This window comes from Neofelis nebulosa, chromosome 7 (assembly GCF_028018385.1).
Source record: "Neofelis nebulosa isolate mNeoNeb1 chromosome 7, mNeoNeb1.pri, whole genome shotgun sequence".
Taxonomy (NCBI): Eukaryota; Metazoa; Chordata; class Mammalia; order Carnivora; family Felidae; genus Neofelis; species Neofelis nebulosa.
Window position 1 is genome coordinate 115,881,055 of NC_080788.1, and position 26,567 is coordinate 115,907,621.

At 40.9% G+C, this 26,567-nt stretch overlaps 1 protein-coding gene across 5 annotated transcripts in view; it reads right to left on the minus strand.

Annotated features, from left to right (window-relative positions):
- Positions 1 to 26,567, minus strand: part of DCAF5 (DDB1 and CUL4 associated factor 5) — a 108,363-nt gene that overhangs the window by 50,480 nt on the left and 31,316 nt on the right. For 3 of the 5 annotated variants that reach the window (XM_058739449.1, XM_058739451.1, XM_058739453.1), the window contains exons 3-5: positions 24,494 to 24,530; positions 23,285 to 23,424; positions 21,383 to 21,512 (exon numbers count right to left, since the gene is read on the minus strand). In XM_058739449.1, coding sequence (XP_058595432.1) covers positions 21,383 to 21,512; positions 23,285 to 23,424; positions 24,494 to 24,530 — 307 coding nt within the window. The remainder of the gene's footprint in view (positions 1 to 21,382; positions 21,513 to 23,284; positions 23,425 to 24,493; positions 24,531 to 26,567) is intronic. The other 2 variants (XM_058739450.1, XM_058739452.1) reach the window with 2 other exon arrangements.

Consider the following 26,567-nt stretch of genomic DNA (forward strand, 5'->3'; position numbering starts at 1 on the left):
TTATTTTTTATTTTAGAGAGAGAGAGGAAGCATGAGCAGGGGAGGTGGGCAGAGGGAGAGAGAGAGAATCCTAAGCTGGCTCCATGTTCAGGGTGGAGCCCAATGTGGGGCTGGATCCCACAACCCTGGGATCATGACCTGAGCCAAAATCAAGTCGGACACTCAACCGACTGAGCCACCCAGTTGCCCTTAAACAAAAAATTTTAATTTAAATGCAGAGTAAGTAATATAACAATTAGAAAACCAAGATGACTTGTTTTCCATTGCAGTTCCCAACGAGTGTATATTTACTTTAATACATTTATATAGCTTCACAACGGAGAGTGATATGTTCTGGTTCACCTACTATCGTTCTGTAGTCTCATAATATTCCTAACATTAAAAAAAAGTCACACAGTATGGTTCCAATTAATTTCTTTTGATGATTCAGAAGATACTTTCAATTTTACAGTGAACTAGGATGGCCATGAACATTAACAATTATACACTACTAAATAAAAAAGGGTGTGTATATGTGTGTGTGCTTTTATCTTTTCAGTAGTTAGTATCCTTGACTGGCTAGGCTATTTTATTATGAAGGGATGGACTGTTCACTGACCACATCATAACCAACATCTCTTTTGTATTTTGGGTTCAATTCTTGGAGTATTGAATTACTGGTAGGAAAGTGAAGTTAAGTATATACATTGGGGGAGGTGCAGAAATTCATGTAACATCAAACCTACTAACTTGTTTTGCCTCACACAGACTTTGTTGTCCTGGAAAGAAAATAATCCTAGTAGTTTTAGGGGGAAAAATTTATAAATCCTAGGGAATCACAGAGCTGGAAAGGGCCTCAAGAGGCCTAAATTAGAGCCTGGCAGATTTATCTGAAACATTTTTAGGGAAAAAAAAAAAATGGCAGTTTACCAAGTGAAAACTTGAAGAGCTATATATGCTACCAGAATAGATTTAATATTGAATGAAGAAAACACATTTTGTTTTTTCTTTGGCATGACAGTGATGGGGAAGATTAGGGGGACAGGAAAAGAGATACCCCATGGGAAAAGGAGCCCCTGAAACCACATGCAAAGATAGCTGCCGACCTGGCCTGATCACAAAAACCGTCTACACCAACTAGCGCCAGTAAGTCTTATGTCTCCCAAAAGCAGTGTTCTCACTAGAGGGAGGCATGCTCTAGGTACAGAAACAAGGCCTGGGGCAAAACAGGCTTTAATCCTCTTATCACTGGAATGAAAGAAAAGAGAGAAAAGACTTAGGAAACAGTCCCTAGAACTCCAAACATCAAGGAGGAGCCTGGCACCCCTACGGGCCCCAAGTAATAATCTCTGTAGACAAATGTTCTTATAACGGTCCTAAACAGAGGCCACACTCACTCACATATACAGAATGAATGACGGGGCTGTTAGAGTCCAGGCATTTCCTTTACAGGGTGCCCTAGCTGCCACAGGCATGTGGTGTTATCTAAACACTGAGCTCAAAAACAATGAGAGGCTTTCAATCCAAGATCAGCATGGAGTGTACAAATAAACCACCGTCCGTAGAACTGAAGAGGAGCGGGGCGTGGAAACAAAACTCAACAAAAAGAAACTTGGCCAGCCCCACCAGCAACAGCAGCAGGGGTTTGCATCAGCTCAGGCATCCCTGACAGGAAAGCTGTGGCCACCAAGCAAACGCCCTTTCCATCAGTTAACAAGAACTTGCCGATTCTAGTCAGACCTGTAGAAGTCTGCCCAGGACAGGCATCGGGCCCTTCCCAGCCCCACCCAAGCTCCTTGACCTACATGTGCAATCTAGCCACTCTAGGGGTTCTGTTTGTGGGTTCCAGGAGGGTCACTAATTTCTCCTGCCTATGCTTCTGGGCAAGGAACTCCTATCTCTCACACAGAGGGCAGGTAAGTAGGAATCTTGCTCCTAGAGTGTTTGGGGGTGCTAAAGAGCAGCTGCTGAAACTGAATACTTCATGTTTGGGCATAAAATTAAATTCCTTCCAGAGGATAGAATGATACCTGAAATCCAGAAAGTGAGCTATGTTCACTATACTTTCTCAGCAGGGGTACTACAGCTGGTTCCTCCTGAATAGTATGCATGATCTAGTTCATTAGGAAGAAAAACCTTAGAAGCAGTTTGCCCGCACAGTCAAGATAAAAAGATAATGTCAAAGACGCTCTAGTTTACAGTTTCAAGTGTAATATGCATGAGAAATCATCTGGGACTTTTTAAAAAATGTGGATTCTCAGGATCCACCCCCAGATATTCTAATTCAATCTGGGAAGTGGGCCCAGGAATCTGAATTTAACAACCCCAATTAATTCTGATGTGTGTGACTTTAAAACCACCCTTTTGAGAAACATGGCTCCGTTTTGGAATTTGCGGGGAGAGGAATCAGGAAGAGAAGGGAGAGTGAGGGAGAGTGGGGTCAGTGGGAAAACAATGTGGAAAGAAAGTAGATTATCAGAGGTTCAACAAAAAGGGAACCATACAATATGGCACTTTTTATAGCCCCTGGTCTATTAGCAGAAAGGACTCTATTTCCTTTTAAAACTCAGAGTTCCCCTCTACCAACAATGCCTAAAATGCCTTTTTCCTGTCATCAATACATTCCCCAAAGGAGAAGTTTCTCATTTCCTCTTGGAGAACTGAGGGAGGAATGCCTCAATCTTGACTTGCTTTCTGAACTCTGATCTTGGTAACGGAGATGCCAACTGTCTCCACTCCTCAGAGAAATGGCTACCATTTCGTACCAAACAAGATGAGCAGTATCTTTTTTTTTTTTTTTTTAATGTTTACTTATTTTTGAGAGAGAGGGAGACAAAGTGTGAATAGTAGAGGAGCAGAGAGAGAGGGAGACACAGAATCGGAAGCAGGCTCCAGGCTCTGAGCTGTCAGCACAGAGCCCACTGCAGGGCTCAAACTCACAAACCGTGAGATCATAACCTGAGCCAAAGTCAAACACTTAACCAACTGAGCCACCCAGGCACCCCAAGATGAGCAGTATCTTGAAAGGACTAGCAACAAGTTAAAATGAGTTCAACTATAATATCCCTATTTAGAAAAATAAAAGCAATAAATCTATTCCCAACCTATCTTCAACCAAGGATTTGTCATAAAATACAACAAGAATGGGGTAGGAGGTAATCCAAGGGTCAGCATGTAAAAGATCCAGGACAAAAAGCAAGAGAACTTTGAACAACAGGAAAATATTTCTCACTAGTGTGGTCTCCTGGATTCCCCACCCTGCCCCCGGCCCCCCCCCCCCCATATTGAAATGGACTTCTTTATTGCTCTGGCAGGGTAAAAAGAACATTTTTAAAAAGTACTTGGCTAAGGCTAAGGTCTTGGAATAGAAGAGAAACAAGCTAAGGCTGTCTCCAAGGAAAGTGACTAGGAGTGTCATGTTCAACACAAGACAGGGCATTGATAAAGTTTCCAAGATTATACTTCATGAACCTAGGTTTCCATAAATCCACAACAAAGTAAATTCATCTCACGGTACCAACATTATTTTCCAAAGCCAACTGGCATGAGTTTCTAAGTGAAAGTTTCAATTAACACCCATGAAATGCACTATTATTCCAAATCACAGACATCAGAGCTGGTACTGGACAACCAGAGTGGCTAAATCAAGGTCCTTTGGTGGGGGGAAATCTCTCCCTCCCCTCCAGTTCTGCTTTAGGGCAGGATGACCTATAAGGAATAAGGAAAATGTTGTACCTGCTATAACACAACCTGTAGAATATGACAAATCCCAGAGGACAGTAGAATTATGTAGAAAGTGAACAAGTTCAGGGAGTCACCAATCCTATTAGCCCACACCAATCCTATTCAAGTGCGTTCAGGGTCCTAATAATCCCTTAAACCTATCTTTTATGTGAGTTAGTAGGAAGAGAACTTGGGCTTTCTTTTTTGTTTTTTCTACCATAATCCTCAGTTCCAAGATTGAGACTTCTCTAGAGGGAACCAGAACTGCTGGATAACCAGTATGAGAAAGAGATACTGTGATATGTGACTAAACAAACTCACTTTCCTCACTGCCAAGCCTTTCTGGCCTGAAATATAGATATAGGTTCAGTGTACCTGCTAAAATTTCCTTCTTATTGAAGGTCCTGAAATTTAAGTTTGAGTAAAGTTAGCACAAGGGCCTGATAAATTTCTGATAAAGAGATCTTCAGATAAGGGCGCCTGGCTGGCTCAGTCGGTACAGCTTGTGACTCTTGCTCTTGGCACTGTGGGTTCGTGCCCCACATTGGGAGTACAGATTACTTAAAAATAAAATCTTTAAAGACAAAAAAAGAGGGAGAGATTTTTTCTTTAAATATATTTTTTAATGTTTTTGAGACAGAGAGAGAGAGAGAGAGAGAGAGAGAGAGAGAGAGAGAGAGAGGCAGAGAGAGAGGGAGACGCAGAATCCGAAGCAGGCTCCAGGCTCTGAACTGTCAGCACAGAGCCTGATGCGGGCTGGAATTCATGAACCATGAGATCATGACCTGAGCCAAAGTTGGACACTCAACCCACTGAGCCACCCAAGTGCCCCAAAAGAGAGAGATCTTTAGATGATCAAATGGCCTGTCCAGTCCTCCATGAAGCAAACAAGGATGGCAGGCATTGCAGTGTTTCCAATCATCATCTTCCAGAACAGGGACATACCCAAAGTTGAAGGGACCTGAGCCTAAGTTTTTGCGTATGGCCCAGAGATCCCAAAAACCACACAGAACCAAACGAGATCTCAAAATAAACTAAGAGGCACCACCATAACAGATTTGTTCTTGGACACTTGTGAATTTCCCATCGATAAGGACTCCACTTTTAGTCATCTCAGTTCATCAGATGGCCTGGCTGATGCAAAATCCCCCTTCACTCCAAGCTGCAGAAAATACAGAGGCGTTTCATAAGCAGCCATTTAAATCTTCACCTTAAAACAATTCTTGGTCCTAGCTTCTGACAGACATGACATTAGCATCAGCCCTGACCTCACAGTATATTAAACTGGGGAGGGAGAGTTTAATGAACAGTGGTTGGCAAGAGGCAAGAAAAAACAAGGGAAGAGGGTGACTAGGATGGCAACAGTAACAGTGCTGAAGGAGTGGGTTGGAATATATGCAGGTAAATAGGCAGTGCTTGATGGCAGGACAGGAAACTGGTGTGGGTCCACTGACTGTCGGGGTGCAAAGCCATAAAGTTGGAGGAATGTTAAAGAGCAAAGAGGCAAAGTCTGGAAAAAATCCTAAGCAGAAAAGGGTCTGAAAACAAAAATCACAATTTGTTACCTTTTTTTAAGAACTCCTATGAAAACAGTTGAAAACAAGAAGAGAGAGAAATATAAAGGAAAGGGTAGAAGGCCAAACTGCTGACTGATGAGACACAGCTATAAGAAGACAGTCTGTTTCTTACAGAAGCCATTCACTAAGAATGTATCCAAAAACCAAGATCACCTCTAGTTGTAAGTAATAGACATGTCTCAGGGCACGTGGTGGCTCAGTCAGTTAAACGTCTGATTCTTGATTTTGGCTTAGGTCATGATCTCATAGTTCATGAGATGGAGCCCCGCATCTGCACTGTTAGCGCAGAGTCTGGTTAGGATTCTCTTCTCTCCCTCTTTCTCTGTGCCTCTTCCCTGCTCACGCACGTTCTTTCTCTCTCAAGATAAATACACTTAAAAAAAAAAAAATATCTCGGGGCGACGTGGTGGCTCAGTTGGTTAAGTGTCTGACTTCAGCTCAGGTTATGATCTCACAGCTCATGAGTTCGAGCCCCGCATTGGGCTCTGTGCTGTCAGCTCAGAGCCTGGAGCCTGCTTTGGATTCTGTGTCTCCCTCTCTCTCTGCCCCTCCCTCGCTCACACTGTCTCTCTCTTAAAAATAAATAAACATCTAAAAAAAAAAAGGAAATATTTAGAATAATGGCTTTGAAACTATTTTTATAGAAACTCTTTGTAAAGCACATTAAAAAAATTTTTTTTAACTTTATTTATTATTGAGAGACAGAGAGAGACAGAACATGAGCGTGGAAGGGGCAGAGAAAGAGGGAGACACAGAATCTGAAGCAGGCTCCAGTCTCCAAGCTGTCAGCACAGAGCCCGACATGGGGCTGGAACTCACAAACTGCGAGACCATGACCTGAGCCGAAGTCGCACGCTTAACCGACTGAGCCATCCAGGTGCCCCTGTAAAGTACATCTTATACTGCATCCCAGCACGCCCACATTTAGCATAAATTCATTAAACCATACTTACCACCTACAATACTCTGATTTCTATATTTTTTTATTTAATAAATACTATGACCATCTAAATTGATTTCATGGCCCACAGAAACGTTGAAAGAGCTTTCTACCTTAACCTCCTTGCTTCCACTCTTGGCCCATGCTTCATTTATCCTGAATAGCACAGCCAGAGGGATGCTGAACCATGCACCAGAACACATCATTTCTTTGCTAAAGATCCTCCAGTGGCTCCCCATCTACACCAAAGTAAAAACCAAATTCCTTTCAATGTCAATAAAGCCCTAGACAACTGCTTTCCCATCTCTGAGTCTTTGACTCCGCCTCCCAGCACTTTTCTTACTTCCCTCTACTTCAACCACATGATGCCTCCTTACCGATCCTAAAACAAGTCAACTATGCTTCTACTTCAGGGTCTTTGCACTTGCAGATCCGGCAGCCCACAATGTTCCTCTCCAGATACGTCCTCCTCAGTTCAGTCACTTACTTCTTTATGCAAATATCCTTCTCAATCAGGCCCTTTTTGATACCCTGTGCAAAAATGCAAGCTCCCTCATACTCCCTGGCTCCCTTGCCTGCTTTACGTTTCTCTACTACATGAATCACCATCTTACATACCATATATTTTTATGTCTTTATTTTCTTATTTATCCTTTCCCATTAGACTATTAGCTTTTATATCTTTCCCCCACATACCCCAAGTGCTTAAACAGTGCCAAACACGTAGTAGTCATTCAATAAATAGCTGTTGAATGAATGATCTAATGGATCACGAGCAGCAGTTTGAAAAACCCTGACTTTGGGAACATTAAAAAGAAAAACAGGCTCCACCAAAGTTCACATGTGTCCTGACATTTGTCTGCACATGAAACCTAATCTGAGAGGCAAGCAGCAAGGCAGCATACAATTGGGAGAAATAGCAAGAGGCTTGGAGATCATCTGAATCAAAGTCCTCTTTGACAAAGAACTGGCACAATTTGCCAATGACCATCCAGGTCGCCCCCTCTTCATAGGGTATCACCATATACACCTTTCAAGTAAGTTAAATTCATCTACCTGCTAATAAGTGGCCAATAAGAAGGAAGAGTTTAGCAGGCAGGCAGGTATCTTAATTAAATCTTGTACTTTACAGTGAGTTTCTGATATTTGCAGAATAAAAGTTCAAAAGGAAAATTAATAATTACATTTGGGGAAGTCAAATTCAAGAAAGAAAATTCACGTCAGGGTTTAGAAAGTGAATGGTGAATCCCACAGGTTTTGAATATATGCCCTATCCAATTTATGTTCACGAATAGATAGTGATAAACATTCAGACTGATGCGTGTATGAAGATATATTAATTAATATATTAATTAGACTACAGGATTTAGGTAATTTCTTTTTTTATGCCTTTCATTTTATTTTTCCAAGTTTTTCTACAATGAACATGAATTTCTTCTGTAATCAGAAGAAAATATGTTATTTTAAAATATCATCTCGGGGCGACTGGGTGGCTCAGTCAGTTAAGCGGCCGACTTCAACTCAGATCATGATCTCACGGTCTGTGGGTTCGAGTCCCACATCAGACTCTGTGCTGACAGCTCAGAGCCTGGTGCCTGTTTCAGATTCTGTGTCTCCCTCTCTTTCTCTCAAAAATAAATAAACTTAAAAAAAAAATATATCATCTTAATCACAGATCCTTTTTAACTAGGGGACCACAGAAGACAGCTTTGAGAAAAGTATGAGAATAGTAAATTTAAAGACATTCTTAATGGAAACTTCAAATAATATGCTGCCCCATAGGATTCTGGTGCAGATGCTAAGTTTGAAATTAAATCATACTTTAAATTCACATAATGATAGTCAAAGAAAAATTTTCAGAGTCCTCTGAAAATTTCAGTGTCCCTTACTATCTTTCTCAATGAGGGCAAATGATATCCTTCCTTTGATAGGTTTCTAAGTACTAAACAGGCCTATCTTGGTTAGCACTGAACACAGTCAACAGGTTAGGTCTGAAATTACACTCAGTTTGATTTCTTTCTGCAGATCCCCCAATCCCACTTCCAAAGCACCCATAAATAAATGGCAAAGTCATATTACTGGAATAAAAAACAGATTCAAAATACAAAGTATTTTATGCAGAATCGAGAAACATTGTTCTTGGAAAGTCTTCTATACGTGGGTAAATTCATGAATAAATAAAGCCAAAATGATTGAGAGTGTACCAAGAAGTCCCTATCTAAAATATGTGACTTGCAACAGATAAAATGTAAGTGGTCAAACCTATTAGTACAAAATAAAAAGTTCAAGCTACAAAGAATTCACCAATGGAATTATATACCACAATAGATACCCTTAAAAAAGCAACTAGTTCATTTAATTTACAAAATGTTTATGTACACACTGTATCATCTAATCTTTACAGTGGGGATAACATTATTCTCATTTCACACTGGAGGAAACTAAGGTCCTGAGCAGCGAGAAGATTTGGTTCTGAGTACACAATAGGTAAGCAGCAGACGTATGGCCAGAAGTTTTTTCTGCTTCTTGGCTCACCAAGATTTCACAGAATACATGGTACAGATGCATTATTCTACCCAGCAAAGTGAACAGTATCAGCATCGGGGCCAGAAGGATTCATCTAAGTCATTCACTTCATACTCTTTCCTTTCACATCACACTCATCTATTCATGCATGCATTTACTAAATAAACATTTATTGAATACTTGCTAACTATTTTAGGTATTGTGCTAGACCCATGGATTCAAAGATGAAGATAAAGGGGGAACCCTCAAAAACTCATGAGGGACAAGAAAACCAACAGTTTCCTTTTATAACATGAATAGTGTTATACAAAGGAGAACATGTGCTGTGAGACACAGGACGAACCTACCCTCCACTGAGGAGACAAGAATGAGTGTGGTCACAAAAGGTTTCTTAGAAGAAAAACCCAAGCTGACTCAACAGAAAGAGTCACAGAGTTGACTCAAATTCTTAACTGGCAAAAGAAATGAGATAAATCTGGATATGCTAATATATGGGTAAATTCCCAACACATACTGATGAGTGAAAAAGTCAAATTGTAGAATAATTGTATAGCAGTAAAAACACACATGCATATAGAGACAAAAGCATATACTACAAACTCCTAACACTCCTTATCCAGGGGAGGGGGCAGGGGACCAGATAGTCAGAAGGGACTTCAGCTTCACTGAAAGTTTTAAAAGGAGAATGCTATTAACAAGTATTCATATATTTTTTTAAAGTGTTTATTTATCTTGAGAGAGAGAGAGAATGTGTGTGTGAGTGGGGGAGGGGCAGAAAGAGAGGGAGAGACAAGAGAATCCCAAGCAGGTTCTGCACTGTCAGCGTGGAGCCCAACACAGGACTCAAATTCACGAACCATGAGATCATGACCTGAGTGAGCCAAAATCAAGAGCTGGACGCTGACCCACTAAGCCACTCAGTCCCCCTAGTATTTGTATTTTTTAACTTTTAATTTGAAAGTAATTATAGAGTCAGAGGAAATTGCAAAGAAACATACAAGAAAGTCCTTTGTACCCTTTGTCTAGCCTCCCCCAATGTTACCATCTTGCCTCACTATAGTATAATATCTAAACCAGGAAATTTACATTGGTACAATCTACAGAGCTTATTCAGATTGTCAGTTATATACGCACTCGTGTGTGTGTGTGTGTGTGTGTGTGTGTATTTGTAGCTCTACGCAATTGTACCACATGTACAGCTCCGTGTAACCACCACAATTAAGATACTTAATGTGTACCATCATCACAAGCCTCCTACTGCTACCCGTTTATAGCCACGTTCACCCTCTCTATCCCTATTGCTAACACCTGGCAAACCCTGTTCTCCATTTTTCACATATATTAGTTCATGTATGTTACATACATGGAATCATGCAGTATGTGTCCTTAGGGACTGACTTTTTCACAGAGCATATGGTTTGTTTTTAATTTATAAAGGAACTACAAAACTATATTTCAGAGTAGCTGTACTATTATACATTCCCACCAGCAACTTAGGAGTGATCCAGTTTCTCCACATCTTCACCAGCTTTACTGGTTTTTTTTTTTTTTTTTTTAATGTATTTACTTATTTTGAGAGAGAGCCAGCGCAAGTAAGAGAGGGACAGAGAGAGACAGAACCCCAAGCAGGCTCCACACTGTCAGCACAGAGCCTGACACAGGGCTTGATCTTACCAACCATGAGATCATGACCTGAGCCAAAATCAAGAATTGGATGCTTAACCGACTGAGTCACCCAGGCGCCCCACATTACTTATATTTTAAAAAGCTAAACTAAGAAGTCGGTCAATGTATTTTAAAACAAAGGAAGAGACAAAACTAGACATTCTTAGCTTTCTATGGACATACCTAACACCATCTATGAAATATCTCTGTAACCCAAAAAAAGCCCAGGAAACAAAAAACAAAACCACCCACAAAACCCTGAATACATTTAAGCCCCAAGATCTAAAACCAATTTATAGAAAAAACTGGGGTAAGAAGGAACATGCTAAATGACAGTATAAAAATGCAATCAGCATAATCTAAAATGTGAGAAATTCCATATGACAAATAATCCAGTGTCTTTAACAAATAGAGTGCAAGGGGGAAAAGTGAGAGGCAGGAATACCTACAGATTAAGAGACTCAGAAGCCATATTAACTAATTTTTATGTATAAACCTTATTTTAATCCTGATTCAAAAAAAAACAAAAAACAAACAATTGTAACATTCATGAGACAATTAAGGAAATTTAAACACTTATTAAATATATGCAGTGATATTAAGGAGTTATTGTTACTGTATTTAGGTGTGACAATATTGTGGTTATATTTTTAAAAAGAATTATCTTTTTATGGAAAGTATTTTGGCAGTTCCTCAAAAAGTTTAACACAGGATTTACCCTAAGACCCAGCAATTCCACTCCTAGGTGTATATGCGAAAGAACTGAAAACAGGTGCTCAAATTTACTTATGCATAAATGTTAATAGTAGTACTATTCATCATACCAAAAAGTGGAAACAATTCAAATGTACATCAATGGGTGAACAGATAAAACGTGGTGCATCCATACAACAGAATATTATCCTGTCAAAAAAAGGAATGAAGTACTGATACATGCTACAATGTGGATGAACCTCAAAAAACAGGATGATAAGCAAAAGAAGCCAGATCAAAGGTCACATGATGATGAAACATCTGGAACAGGTAAATCCACCGAGACAGAAAGTAGATCGATGGTAGCTAGGAGCGAGAGAAAAATATCCTGGAAAGTCACTGTGTAAAGGGTAGGAGTTTTATTTTAGGATGATGGAAATATTTTGGAACTAGATAGAGGTGGTGGTTGTAAAACACTGTGAGTGTACTACATGTTATGAACTTTTCACTTTAAAATGGTTAATTTTATATTATGTGAATTTTACCTCAACTGAAAAATAATCTTTCAGAGATATATATTAAAGCATTTACAGAGAAATGATATAACGTTATGTGGAAATTGATTCAAAATAATTGGGAAGGGAGGTCACAGATGAGGAATAAATGAAAGATTGTTCATGGATTAAATACTGAAGCTGGGTGATAGTTATATTGGAATTCATTTTACTATTCTACTTTTATATATATCTAAAATTGTTTTTTTGTTTGTTTTTGGGTGTGTGTGTGTTTTATTGAGAGCCAGAGAGAGAGAGAGAGAGAGAGAGAGAGACAGAGACAGAGACAGAGAACACGTGAGAGGGGGAGAAGAGCAAAGGGAGAGAAAGGGAGAGAGAGAATCAATCCCAAGCAGATTCCATGCTCAACGCAGAACCTGATGCAGGGCTCGATCCCAAGACCCTCATGGGATCATGAGGCCTGAGCCGAAATCAAGAGTCAGATGTTTAAATGACTGAGCCACCCAGGTGCCCCTAAAATTGTTTTAACATAAAAATATTTTTAAAAAGCAAAAAGTCAAGATTTTATTTTACAATAAGAAAGTCCCCTTGGTTTAGGGATTTAATATCACCTCCTTCTGAATAAACAATACTTGAGGAATATTAAAGGAAGGGTATTCCCTAGATGTTTGGGTCTGAAGTTAAGTCTCTGGTTATAAAAGGCACATTTGTGCTTGGTATGGACACGGGGAAGCTCTGGTCTAAAGCCCAAAGACGCTGGGTTAGAATGAACACAGAAACAAATTCAACATGGACCTCTGAATAACTACAACTTCCATCTTATAGGATAAACCAAGTTATTAAATCACCTGGGATATCTGTTTAAAATGGCAGATTCACAGGTGCTGCCTCAGGTCTCACAATTCAATCTCTGGATCTGAGCTCCAGGAAGCTGTACTTCAATAAGATCCCCTTGTAATTCTAATGCCCTCTGAAGTTTGAGAACCACTGGGTTAGGATACCAGGGGCCTGGTGTCTTCCATTGGACAAAGCTGATTCTAGAGCTCCACCTTGTGGCCTAAAAACCAGAGAGCAACTTCACCAGAATCTGACTCCCCAACATAACTCGACAGATGGTCAAAACCCAGCAAGAACCCTTACAACCTCCTTTAAGGGTTTATTCCTTAGAGACAACATTTTGATCTATTACACTCAAGGAATTAATAGGTCCAGAAAACATTACAAAAACCCTGCTTTGAAAATACAGACTTGGGGCGCCTGGGTGGCGCAGTCGGTTAAGCGTCCGACTTCAGCCAGGTCACGATCTCGCGGTCCGTGAGTTCGAGCCCCGCGTCAGGCTCTGGGCTGATGGCTCAGAGCCTGGAGCCTGTTTCCGATTCTGTGTCTCCCTCTCTCTCTGCCCCTCCCCCGTTCATGCTCTGTCTCTCTCTGTCCCAAAAATAAATAAAAACCGTTGAAAAAAAAAATTAAAAAAAAAAAAAAAAGAAAATACAGACTTTTTGGGGATGAGTATAAAACTATGCACTCATTCAATATTTACTGAAGGTACCAATATTCTAAGTGATGTGTTAGGCTCTAGAGATAAGTAAAACATGGCCCTTTCCTTAAAAATTCACAGGAGGGGCACCTGGGTAGTTCAGTTGGTTGAATGTCCAATTCTTAATTTCAGCTCAGGTCATGATCCCAGAGTCTTGGGATTGAGCCCCGTATCAGTCTCCATGCTGAGTGTGGAGCTAGCTTGCTTGGGACTGATTCACTCTCTCTTTCTCTCCCTGTGCCCCTCTCCCCTGTTCGCTCTCTTTCTCTCTCAAGAAAGAAAATCTATAGGAAAACATGACAGGTGATAGTACAGATCAGGATAAGCACTTCTTTTTTGTTGAGAAGCAATTCCTGGACACTGGGAAGGAAATAAAAAATATAGTAATGGTCTAGCTGGAGATAAACACTCATATTAAAAAAAAACTAATGATGGCGAAAGCAGCAACCAAGCCAAGCAACATGCATGCCACAAACCGTAAGTACTTTACAGAGACTCTGAATAAAGAGATCTCTTCCCGTAGAAGACAAAGCTTCATTCATGCAGCACACAGTCTGTGCCAAAACTCTGCCAGGTGCTGGGGACACAATGAGTAAAAGGAAGCTTTGAGTATGTAACAGGGAGCAAGGATGCTTTTCCTGAGGGGCACTAACTTATTGTGGACCTGAGAAGTACTAAAACTTGAAAAGATCCAAAGAAACAAGAAAAAACTATCTCCTCCATTTGTGTTTGTATGTGGAAGAGAGTACAAGGGGAGAGAGGAGGGACACTGGCACCAGAGAAAGAGCAGATTGCTTGCTGAAGGAGTTGTTTTAGCCAGTAAAGTAGGTCATACATTCATTCCAAAAGACATTTTCTTAGAGCATCCCACATATAGGTTCTGAGGATGTGCCCATGAACAAAGATAACAAGAACTCACTAAAGCTCCTGGGTAGGGGAACGGCAAGAGTGATATTGAAGGATGTGTGCTATATGGCAGAAGCAGGAGGCAAGTTAAGAAGGCAGGGCAGCTGGTCCCTTCCAGAAATAGTGCTATGGGCTTGAGATGGAGCTGGGGCTTTCAGAACTGAAAACAGTGGCCAGGCACTAATGCAGAACAAAGCTAGTTATGGCAGAGGGTGAGAGAGACAGAAGAGGAAAATGGGACTCTGGGGTTTCAGCTGGGATGACTGTGGGAGTAATGGTGACGATGATAAAAAACAAACAAGAAAGGAATCAGTTCTAGGGAGAAAACAAGCTTTCAGTGTAGGTCTTGGTGGAGGGACCACTTGCCTGAGTATTGCATAGGTACATACAGAAAGATGGGAGAGTGGGGAAGAAAGGAGTGGCTAACCTGAAAGCATGTCCCCCGATTAGACCTAATCATTCTGACAATTAAACTCCAACAATCCCTAGCTCTTCTCTGGTGGTTCTCTACATAATCCAAACTGCTAGGTCCTCCTGACTCTCCTCCCTCTCTCTTCTGTCCCTTCAAGTCATTCCCTGAGATCTGGTGATATTGCTACAACCACTGGAATCACAGGGAAAGCAAATACCTACAGGGAGACAATAGTGATCTTGGATTCTTAAAAATGTACTTTAGGGGCACCTGGGTGTCTCACGAGATTGAGCCCCGCATCGGGCTCTGCATTGATGGTGTGGAGTCTGCTTATTTCTCTCTCTCCTTCTCTCTGTCCCTTCCCCCGCTGGTGCGCGCTCTCTCTCTCTCTCAAAATAAATGAATAAACATTAAAAAAAGAAAAAGACTGAATTTTGAAAAGTAATAAAATAAAATGTACTTTAAACACCTTAAATACGTTTTTTTTAAAAAAGTTTATTTATTTATTTTGAGAGAGAGAGCAAGCGAACACATGAGGGAGGGGCAGAGAGACAGAGAGAGAATCCCCAGCAGGCTCTGTGCTGCTGTCAGTGCAGAGTCCAACATGGGGCTCAGTCTCATGAACTACGAGATCATGACCCGAGTCGAATCAAGAGTCGGACACTTAACTGACTGAGCCACCCAGGTGCCCCTAAACATACTTTAAATTGTACAGTAAAGAGCACTAATTATATAGCTCAAAATTTTTTTTTACTAAAGTATATACCTGTGAAACTACCTCCCAGATATAAAATCCTAGAAGCTTTCCTCATAATACCCCATAGTAACCACTATTCTGACTTCTATAACCTGCTTATTCTTGAACACCATACACTCTTTTCTATCTATCTGGCTTCTCTCATTCAATATTATGGCTGTTTGAGTCATCCACGTCAATGTGTGTGTCTATAATTCACTCTTTTCATATCTGTGTGATACTCTATCGCATGGCTATTCTGCAGTTTGCTTACCCATTCTTCTTCCATGGACATTTGGGTTGTTTCCAGCTTTTGGCTCTTATGAATAAAGCACCTGTGAATATTCTTGTACATGTCTTTGGTGGAAGTTCATACTCATTTCTCTTAGGCTATACCTAAGAGTGAGGTTGCTAGGTCATGGAGCCACATGTTTAGCTTAGTAGACATTGACAAAGAGTTTTCCCAGGTGGTTGTACCAAGTTACCCTCACCTAAAATGTCTGAGAGTTTCAGTTGCTCCATGCCCTTGTCAACACCTGGTACTATTTATTAGTCTCTTTAATTTTAACCATTCAGGATATATAGTGATACCTTACTGTGGTTTTAATTTGCACTGCCCTCAGGAGTAATGAAGTTGAATACCTTTCAAACGCTTATTGGCTTTTTGGTATCTTCTTTTGTGAAGCACCTATTCAACATTTCTGCTCATTTTAAAAACTGAGTTTTCTTTTATTTACTGATTTTTAGTTCTATTATATTCTACATAGGAATTCTTGTTCAATACATGTATTATGAATAATTTTTTCCTAGATCATGGCTTGTCTTTTGGCTCATCTTTTCACTTAACACTGTCTTTGATGAACAAAAGTTTTTAATTTGAATGAAATCCAATTTATCTTTCATGTATAGCGCTTTTTGGGTCGTGTTTAAGAAATCTTTGTCTACCCTAATGGCCTTGCACTCTGGTCTGGATAGCCTTGTTCTTTAAAGTTTCAACAAACAGCAGACCATGAGCGCCTTTTCCAGCCTTTGAAGTTGTTCCCTGAGCTCTATTTTCCCATAATAGTACAAGCAACCCTCAAAATGCAACGTGGCAGAGACTGTCTGGTTTGTTCAGAAGGCAAGGAGTTACACTTAATTTGGTCTCTCCAGAAGCAGGACTGACACAGGCCCCACAAAACAGACATTTAACCTAGAGGCTCCCAAAGCCAGCTGAGGTCCTATAAGAAATTTTTTTGATGGTACGAATTTGCACTCATTGCCCATTTTCAGATGTGTCATTTACACACCACGCGAAAGCACTATCTTACAAGGTAAGTCTTTACCAGGAATTCCTGGCTTGCCCTAGTTTTATCATTGAGTGGGAAAGAATCACTCTCTTTATTATCCTTGTCAAAGCAAGATACGATTACCTGTCACAGAACTAACAGTTTCTGACAGAAAGTGACAGAAATTAAAGATATGAGAAGGGAGAGAGGTGGTAAGTGAGCAGTCAGCTGAAAGAGGGAATTAAAAGGGTGAAACAAGCAGAGTAACAGGAAGGGAATCGTCACTTTTCCTGAACTCTCTCAAATTTAGAAGCTCACAGATCCGAAACCTATTCAGAGGCCACTGCACCAGTCCAACCAAGAAATAACTGGGATGTTGGCAGTGACGAAGGAGAGGATGGCTGTAAAAGGACATCGGCAGAACTAATCCACATGAAAGGAATGAAGCCTGGTCCTAATGTGCGATGTATATGTGTGCGTGTGATGTTTTCTCCCTCACCCAGTCTACCGGATGGCCCACTCATTACCACTATTATCCCTAAAGCAGACCTTTCAAACTCCCGTGTCTATAGGGCCAGGCAAGTAATGTAAATGAGGGGAGCATCCCTGGATTGAGACATCAAGGAGTGGTGGAACACATCTGGAAGGTCTGAAGAACTCACTGCAGCTTTGGCTGACTATTGCCATATGAGAATAAAGATCCAATGATACCAAATCTTCTGACTTTTTTAAGAGGTGTTAGAAATTATGATTTTTCGGTGTAATTTCCCAAACACTATTAATGATGTAGGCCAAACAAAATATCTCTCTGGGTTGAATTTGACCTATGGACAAGCTCTGCAGCAAAATAAATAACGTGCACAGGTCTCCAGGATTAGAATTAACAAGAAACTTAGAAAGCTAGCATGTAGACAGAGGCTAGGCCAGGAGACAGTGAAAAAGGATTTAACTTTTAGAGACAGAACATCTAAAAGACTCAGACTTTAGAGTTGGACATGTCTGTACTGGAAAAATCGGGAGAGGAATCCTGACAAAGGTCTATTGCAAGGGGGCATAGATGAAAGAAAACTAGAATATACAAGGACCTTATTTGCTTCAAAAGGGAGGGGGTGGACATGATACACCAATATACACACACAGGCTACTTCAACTCTGTGCCTTGGTTTCCTTATCATTAAAACAGGAATAGAACCTACCTCATAGGGCTGTCATAAGGACTAAACAAAGAACTATTCATATGTCTGTCATTATCCCTTGTAAGAAATGCTTAATAAATGTTAGCTATTATTTATTATTATGAGGCACTGAGAGGTGAAGTAACTTTCAAGATTATACAGCTACTAAGGTACACTGCCTGGATGTGTAACCGGTATGATGGCTTCAGATCGTACACTCTAAACCATCAAAAGAGCTTCTGCCTCGCCTTACCTTTCTGCAATGTATGTGAAGAAGTCAGATCAGATGATAACTGAAGTCCCCTCTAAAGCTAACATTTTATTCGACCAGCCAGCCCTTTAATCAGCTTATTTCAAGGCAGAAGCAGGACACATGTGATCCCACTCACATGCCTACAGACTAAAGTAAAGAGGTACAGCTTAGGCTTGGGGTAGGTCTGAGAAACCATTCCAGCACTGAATAATCCATAGGTTAAGCCAGGAAGAAAAAATGTTCAGTGTGAGGCCCCCTTATTGAGCTATGAAGATTATATTTGTTTCTAGGAGGCCCAGAATTCACTCACAAGCCCAAGCTTTAATAGGCTGAAAATTACTTACAAGCATGCTAAGGAACCACAGTAGGTTCTAAATCTAGAATCGTTAGAACACTGAGCAACATTTATCCTCTTGGGGGTCAAATGTCTCTATGAGAACCTAGTAAAAGCTCTCTTCCAACCCCTCGAAAAATTGCCATATGTGCTCAGTCAGATACACAAGCACACACAACTTTACCTGCAATTTTGAGAGTTTCAAATTCCCTAAAATCTCTCTGTAGACTTTAAGTATCCCTTGGAATAGATCTACTTAGGTCTAGGGTTGTCCTCCCAGGGGATTCAGATTTGCCCCAGGATCTAGGTTGGGGTTTCTAGGCAGCTGTGTTGAGGAGACAAATCATGTATTGCAACTCAGCATAACTAATCCTGCATGGAAAAGACAAAGACCCTTCTCTTCCTCTCCCACACCAATTCGTACTAAGAGAATTCAAACAGAAAAGATCTGTAATTCAATCCCAAAAAACCAGCGGATGAAGAACAGGAACCCAAGATTATTTCATGTCCTTTGTCTACCTCACACCCATAGAACCACACAGAATCTTAGAAGTATAGAAAAATAACAAATAAAGACATCCTAGCCCACTGTGCTCCTCTTTTTATTCCAAGAAAGGAATCAGTCAAGATCACCAATTAGCCTTATTAGATGACTTTTCTCCCATATGGGCTTTGAAAACTATAGGTTCCCCAAGAAACCATATAACCTAATTCATAACTAAAGAAGTAATCAAAACAAGAAGATAATCTTTCCCCTCATAAGACAGTGTAAGTGTTGGTAAGGGTCTGGACAAATGTGTAGTCGCATGCATAGTTGGTAGGTTTGTAAATCAGTGCAGCTTTGGTGGTGGCAGGACAATGTAACAATTTTTATTAAAAATATAAAAACAGGGGTGCCTGGGTGGCTCAGTTGGTTAAGCGTCCAATTCTTGGTTTAGGCTCAGGTCATGATCTCACAGTTCGTGGGATCGAGCCTGGCATTGGGCTCTGCCCTGACAGCTCAGAGCCTGCTTGGGATTGTCTCTCTCACTCTCTTTGCCCCTCCCCCACTCAAGCATGCACGTGCACACACACTCTCACTTTCTCTCTAAATAAATACACTTAAAAAAGAAATTACGTTCTGGAAAGATATAAGAAACTGCTACAGTTACCTTTGGAGAGGACTAGAGACCAAGAAGGAGAACTGTACTGATGTACAAACATGTAGAAATTATAAGTAACAGAGATAATCTGGAGATAGGATTTTTTTTTCTTTTTTTGTTTCATTACACTTCTCTTGATATAAACCTTAAATCTAATAAGTGTTACTTTAAAATAAAACAATAATTTCACTTAGATTTTATCTATTTTAAAGTTTATTTATTTGGGGGTGGGGGGAGGAGGAGAGAGAATCCCAAGCAGGCTCGCGCTGTCAGTGTGGAGCCCAATGCAGTGCTCAAACTTATGAACTATAAGACCGTGACTTGAGCCAAAATCGAGAGTTGGTCACTTAACCAACTGAGCCACCCAGGTGCCCCAGACATTTGGTTTTTTTTTTTTTTTTTTTTTTTTAAAAGAAGCCATGTTTAGTGAGAAGACAAGTAGAAAGGGGAAGAGAACCCAACTACAACACACAGTAGGAAACTGCTGGGAGAAAATCAGGAGGAGGATTAAAACATTTAACCCTTCCTCTTCTTTCAAGACACTGCAGGACAGCATGCACTATTCAAGCTTTCCACTGGGGATGAATAGCTGAGGGCCTCATTCCAGTTACTAGCTATTCATTACAATGGTAAGTATGGAGGGTAGTAGGTTGGGAGAAGGCTGACATAGTTAGCCCAAATTCTGCCCCTTATTAATATGGTTAAGGCAGAATAATTATTCTTTTTTTCCCCAGAACAATTATTCTAAAGAGTCTTAAGTAGCAGAGATTGTTACAGCTGAACAGAGGGAAACAAAGGCAGAGAGCACACAGCGCACACAGCGCAAAGGCACACTAGGGGTCCTGCCACTATATGCATTTCAGTAGGGTGAGAAAGCAAGGGCTGGGTGTGTATGCACCAGAGAGGGCAGGAGAAATGTCTGCTACTCTAAGGAAACTCAGGGAGCCCTGCTCAACACCAGGAGCACCCCTCTGAGCTATACAGATCTGCTGCAATAGTTCTAGCTCCCTCTGACTGCCCCATGGAGAGAATGAGCTAGAACTAAAAATCACCAAGGGAGATAATCCTCTGTACTTAATTGCTCCCTTCATTTGAGGCCTATGAAATAAATCATAACCTCTCTTACTTTCCATGATATTCTTCTGCAATATTGCTTTACAAAGTAGGAAGTTACCTCCACGCAGAATATCCAGAGGAGCAAGGCTAGCTTTAAGTATAGGTGCCATAAAAGGTTGTCCCTCACCCATGGGATTTAAAGAACATTAAAGAGCCTCCTATTTGAAACCATCCACACATTTCCCTTAATGATGCCTGAAATGCTTCTATTAATGATTTGTACGATCAGTTGAAGGTCGTCCTAAGTGTACTCTTTTAATAAAGCAAAGAGAAGGCGAAACACATTAGGTTCCCAACACTACAGCAGCTCTTAACCTTTATTGTTTTAACCACTAGTCTGGTTGAGAAACTGAAAAAAAGCAAACTCCCGTCACAGAAAAATGCACTTAGGTGGGTACATAATACAATTTCCACACAATTTGGGGGATTCACTGTTCTCCTGAAGCTCATTTGGAAAACCCTGCAGCCTGGAATTAAGAGTCCATGGTTCGGTGGCCATGAGTTTGACACATTCTTCCCCTCCATCTCCTCCGTTCCGCGCCCCCCCCCCCCCACAAGAGCTCCCAGGCATCTGGGGAACACTGGGCCTAAAGATATAAGGCAGTACTGAAGGGAGGTTCTCACTAGTTCATCTATTTGCCTTTAATTGACTTGTCTAGAGTCAAATTACAATTTACGACTCCCTTAGCAAGGAGTGTGGATTTCTCACACTGCCTGTCTCTTGGGGACAGGGCTCCCCTGGCTTCACAGGCACCAGTATATGTTAAGAGATGTCCAACTGAGATCAACAGCCAAACAGGTTCTCACAACCCCTGCTGGTTGATCACATTACCTGAGAGCTGAGGTGGGGGAAGTTTTAACACCATATGAATAAATGGGGCTCACCTCTGAGGTTTTCGAATATCCCAGAGTCCCACTCCTTCCTTTGAATTGGCTGTGGCCAACAACCTGGGCTCCACAGGGTTAAACATGACACTGTGAAAGGCTGATGGATAGTTTGCGAGGCAGAAGGGCTCTGTGAATAGAGAAATGACAATCAGCCCCATAGCTCATTCAGCACCTCTGGGCCAGAGGCAGGCAAAGCAGGAATGTGATTGAGGAGAATCACACCCTATAGTAACTGTCCTAGTAGCCAGAGCCCCAAAGTAGTCCATCACCCCAGCAGTCACCCCTACTCACAAGGCTCCAACAAGGACTAGCACATACTTTCTGCATGCAAAGTCTGAAAACAGCAACTCTAGCACATACAAACTTAAAGCTATAATACTCAGAAACACTGAGCATTATACCTCTTCAGATCCTGTGACAAAACAGAAACGGTTACAGGAACTGGGAAGGTAAGCTATTTAACAGTAAGTAAAATTGAATTCCACATGAGCTGAAAAAATTTACAACCAATTACTGGTAGGATTATTGTACCTTAGTCCAAATTTATTAGTTTTAGAAATTAAAAGTTTTCAACTACGCAAAAATTTAATGAAGACAAAGCAAAACAATGAGAAAAATGAAGATGATGAAACATAATAGCAGTCTTCCCTTCTCTCTAAATTGCTCTCTAAATTGCGAGGAAAATAGCCTCAGTCTAGAATTTTATGATTTCATTCCCAGGATTGTAATATTTTTAAAAAGCACCTAATACTTGAACTCTTGCGTCCAGCCAGCTTCTAATCAACTTCACTTAGAAACCCTGCAGCCCTCTGCACAGACTAGCTGGCTCCAGGTGAGGAAGGAATGAATCGCCCTGCTACCCAGAAGGATATATTCCTGTGGAAGTTGTTTAGAAGCAACAGACCGCACTCCACAGTGTCGGATATCACATGGGACACTGCACAAGCCTCTGGACTGGGGCGCTCAGTCATCTCAGCCAGCGGGCAGTGCAGAGAAAGGAGAATTTCACCTACCTAGGACATGGGGACCCAGCCACAGTTGCTCCTTGGAGCTACCTTATCTTCCTGACCCTAAGAACAAGCTTCTCTTATAGCCCGAATCTCAATAATGGGGCACAGCCCAGCATGTTAAAATGCTCTGAATATAGAATAAGAAAAAGATCCAGATCCTGTCAGACAAGACAGGCAGGAAAGCAATTCTGTGTACACAGGTTATGATCTTGACAAAACTGCACTAAATGTGGGCACAGGGGTGACTGAGGGTACAGCTGGAGGAAAGAGTCTTTGAAGACAGGCAGAGTTACAGAGTGAACTTTCTATTCAGGAAATGAGCAGAAATGATGCATTTCCTGAAAAACAACATCAGAGAAATTCAACAAAACAATTCTTCATTCTTATACTTCGGAAGCTCAAAGAGCACATTTGGAGGAGGAGCTCACCTGGACAATCCCCCTTACACAGAGAGTATTTGCCATCACTTTCAGTTTCTATACACATATCTGAAATTAGGATGCAAGTGTATAACACACCTGTTCTCTGTAAATAACCAAGACTCTGTGCATGTCAGCACCACACACAGAGCTGGCCTTTGGTAGCTACTCTCTACAATGAAGAATTGCATCTCTATCCCCTGGGGCCATTAAGTTCCAAGGTGCTGTGGTGCTTACTGTCCATGGGTTTGTGGAGACTCACAAGTGGCTCAAGGAGGACTGAGAAAGGTGCCTCACTTCTGACTGCTAAGGGGTAGGATGGGACCTCCAGAGACACACGTCTATGCCCCAGCCCAAGAGTTTCCTCTCCCTTCCCATCTCTCCCACTCAGGTTACTCAGGTCGTCAACTGGATCTGAATGAACTCGACATCAAATTCTTCAACACAGTCCAACAGCCCTTTGACCCTACCTCCATGGGGGGACTCCCGGATGTCCCAGATAAGAACCCGGCCATCATCTGAGGAGCTGGCAAAAATGTTGTCATTCACGGGGCTCACCGACAAGCCATATACTGCATCTTCGTGAGCAAACACATCCAAGGTCTCGCTGCTGAGAGACAGAGAGCAGAGAGAGGCACACAGGCACACACATGCACACGCAGAGTGCAGAGTCCCAGCCCCAGAGTTCCTCAGGTAGGGTTCTCTCTCATTTCCAGTAGAAAGTCAATCTAGTGAAACCCAAAGGAGATTGTATTTCCTTAGAAAGTAGGTACTGAATTTCAGGTAAAAAACAAAAACTCTTCTGGGGCCCCTGGATGGCTCAGTCAGTTAAGAGTCCAACTTCAACTCAAGTCATGATCTCACGGTTCGTGAGTTCGAGCCCCATGTCGGGCTCTGTGCTGACAGCTCAGAGCCTAGAGCCTGCTTCCGATTCTGTGTCTCCCTCTTTCTCTGACTCCCTCCCCGACTCATGCTCTGTCTCTCTCTCTCAAAGATAAATGAATACCAAAAAAAGTTTTTTTAAATAAAAGTTCTATTAGAAAAACTTTCTATAGATTTCATGGTTAAGTTTGCTTTTTGCACTAAATACGCATATTTGAAAGTAACTCAAGAGATGAATTTAGTGTTTTCACTTACTGCAGAATGCATCTGCTTCTGTACAGATTTGGAGGTGGTGGCTGATTTCCAAAACCAAGGGAAAACTTTAAAGCAGCCAGGTCTGATGTCAGCAGGGGTAGAAGAGGGTTGACCTGGCAGTCTGGTATGGTAAGCATGAGCATGGCCCCGAGGCCAAGCCGTCTAAGTTCAGATCCTAGCACCACCACCTGACCTTATGTTATCTAACATCCCTACACCTCAGTTTCCTCATCTGCAATGAGACCATAATAGGATTGCTTCACAAAATTATTTTGAGGGTTAAGCTGATTAATACATACAAAGCACCTAGAATAGTACCCAGCACATAAAGATTAGTCATTATTATGTTGTTGTTTCCTTCTCTTCCAATCTCTCCCTTTAAATTTTCACCTAAAAAGTATAAGTTTATTCCAAATTTATAAACCCTTTTCTTTTTTTAAAATCCAAATTGTTTTTCAAAACAACATTGGTGTAAAGAGAATTTGCCTCTCTTCATATGAGAAACAGAGCCAGTCACCTTGACATACCAACAATCTATTTACCTTTCAACATCATGGAGGATAACTTGTTCATCATTTCCTGTAAGGGAGAAAAGCAGACATTTGAAAATTCCTGCAAAGTGCTCCCTGTCCATATTACAACATAAAATTTTAAAGTTTTCAGAAAACATATGAACAAAGTCAATGTTAATACAAAGCAGGAATATTAATTACGAAAAAAAGCTTTATAAGACTAATTTCAGAAGGATAGGATATTCTTTTTTTTTCTTTGAGAGAGAGAAGAGAGAGAGCATGCATGCAAGCAAGAGGGGTGGGGGAGAGAGAGGGGGAGGGAGGGGGAGAGAGCGAGAGCGAGAGCGAGAGCGAGAGAATCTTAAGTAGACTCCACACTGGACACAGGGCTCAATCTGATGACCAAGAAATCATGACCTGAGCCAAAATCAAGAGTCAGACGCTTAACCAACTGAGCCACCCAGGTGCCCCACGGCTAGGATATTCTTATAAAGAATTTTTGAAAGCCTTGTAGCAACTAGGTATAACATAATGAGTTTCCAAAATGAATTATTCAATTGAAAAAATATATTTTTATATATTTTATATATATATAAATATATATATTTATATATATATTTATATATATATAAAACATCCATCACAACAACAACAAAACTGTGGCCATTAAGAAAATGAATAAATGATCATGGGTAAATTCATTCATTCATCCAATCTAGCTTTTTTTTTTTTTTTATTAAGCAAAACACTCAACCATGAGACTTGGAATACAGATATTCTATGCCTCAGTTTTTACCTATAAGATAGGGATAATAATTGTACATACTTCATAGGGTTATTGCAATGATAAGAGTAGATTTGTAAAACCATTCAGAGTAGGGCTGAGCACTTAGTAAGCTCCCAATAAGTGTTTGCTACTATTCATATCCTTATCATTTTTATAGCCATTAAAATGTGATGATTGTAGGGTTATAAATGATAGGAAAGTTTTTATCCACATCTTTTTTCTCTTGCATTTTTCTTTTATTCCATTAAGGAATCTACAAATACTACATTCACGATTATGTGTAGCCCTGTAGTTTATATAACCAAACATAAAAACCTTGTGAAAAGACAAAAGTAAAAAAATTCCCACTCCACGCTGAAAGCACAGCCAACAGGCACTTAAACAGAAAGTAAAAGTAGCGGTAGAGACGTGGCCCAGGTCATCTTAAAGCCCTGGCTACAAACTCTGTGGTGGGTACATACCGAGTAAATCAAAACCATACTAATGCCTTTTAGGCAACAGGAACAGCTGAGGGGCTAGGGATACGGGAAGAGCAGATTCTGCCTGACCCTTGAGGAACTCCCAGTCCAGCTACACAAACAGTGACAAAATGGGTTATCTTGTTATAGTGATATGCTCTACAATGGGGACACAGACAAAGGAGCAATTATTTCCTTCAGGAGCAGGTTGACAGTACATGGCAGAAGACGTCAATGTTTTTATAGGGAAGGAGACATTTGAACAGAAACTCCAGTAACTCAAAACTCTTACCAATGGAAGACTCAGGGGAATTGGGGGGACCGGACAATTAATCATGACCCGTGACAGAACAGCAAGAGCAAACAATACAAGGGCACCAAAGGTGGCAAGTGGTGTAGTGGGCTAGAGTACATGATGCGGGGGAGGGAAGTGAGGCTAGAGAAGTAGACTGAAGTTTAGACTTTATCCTGTGGACACTGTAGGGTCAGAGGTTCACATGGTTAAACTTTATTTTTAAAAGAAAACTTGTATAAGTGACAAATCAGGAGGGCTAGAGACGTTGCAGAAATCACAAAGGCCACTGCAATAGTCCGGGTCAAAGATGAGGGCCTGAACCAGTGCAGTGGGTAAGGAAAGAGAGCAGAAACTAAAAGGATGAATATGAGAAGCTTCTAAGTCTAGTTGGTGAGTCACAAGATAGGTGAATGAAAGAAAGGAAGGTTTGAGGATGACTTCAAGATTTCTATTAGACTGAACCAGGTGAAACTGTCATTTTTTTGTAAGTTAAAAGTGCTTGATATCAGGGGCACTTGGGTGGCTCAGCTGGTGAAATACCTGACTCTTGATTTCAGCTCAAGC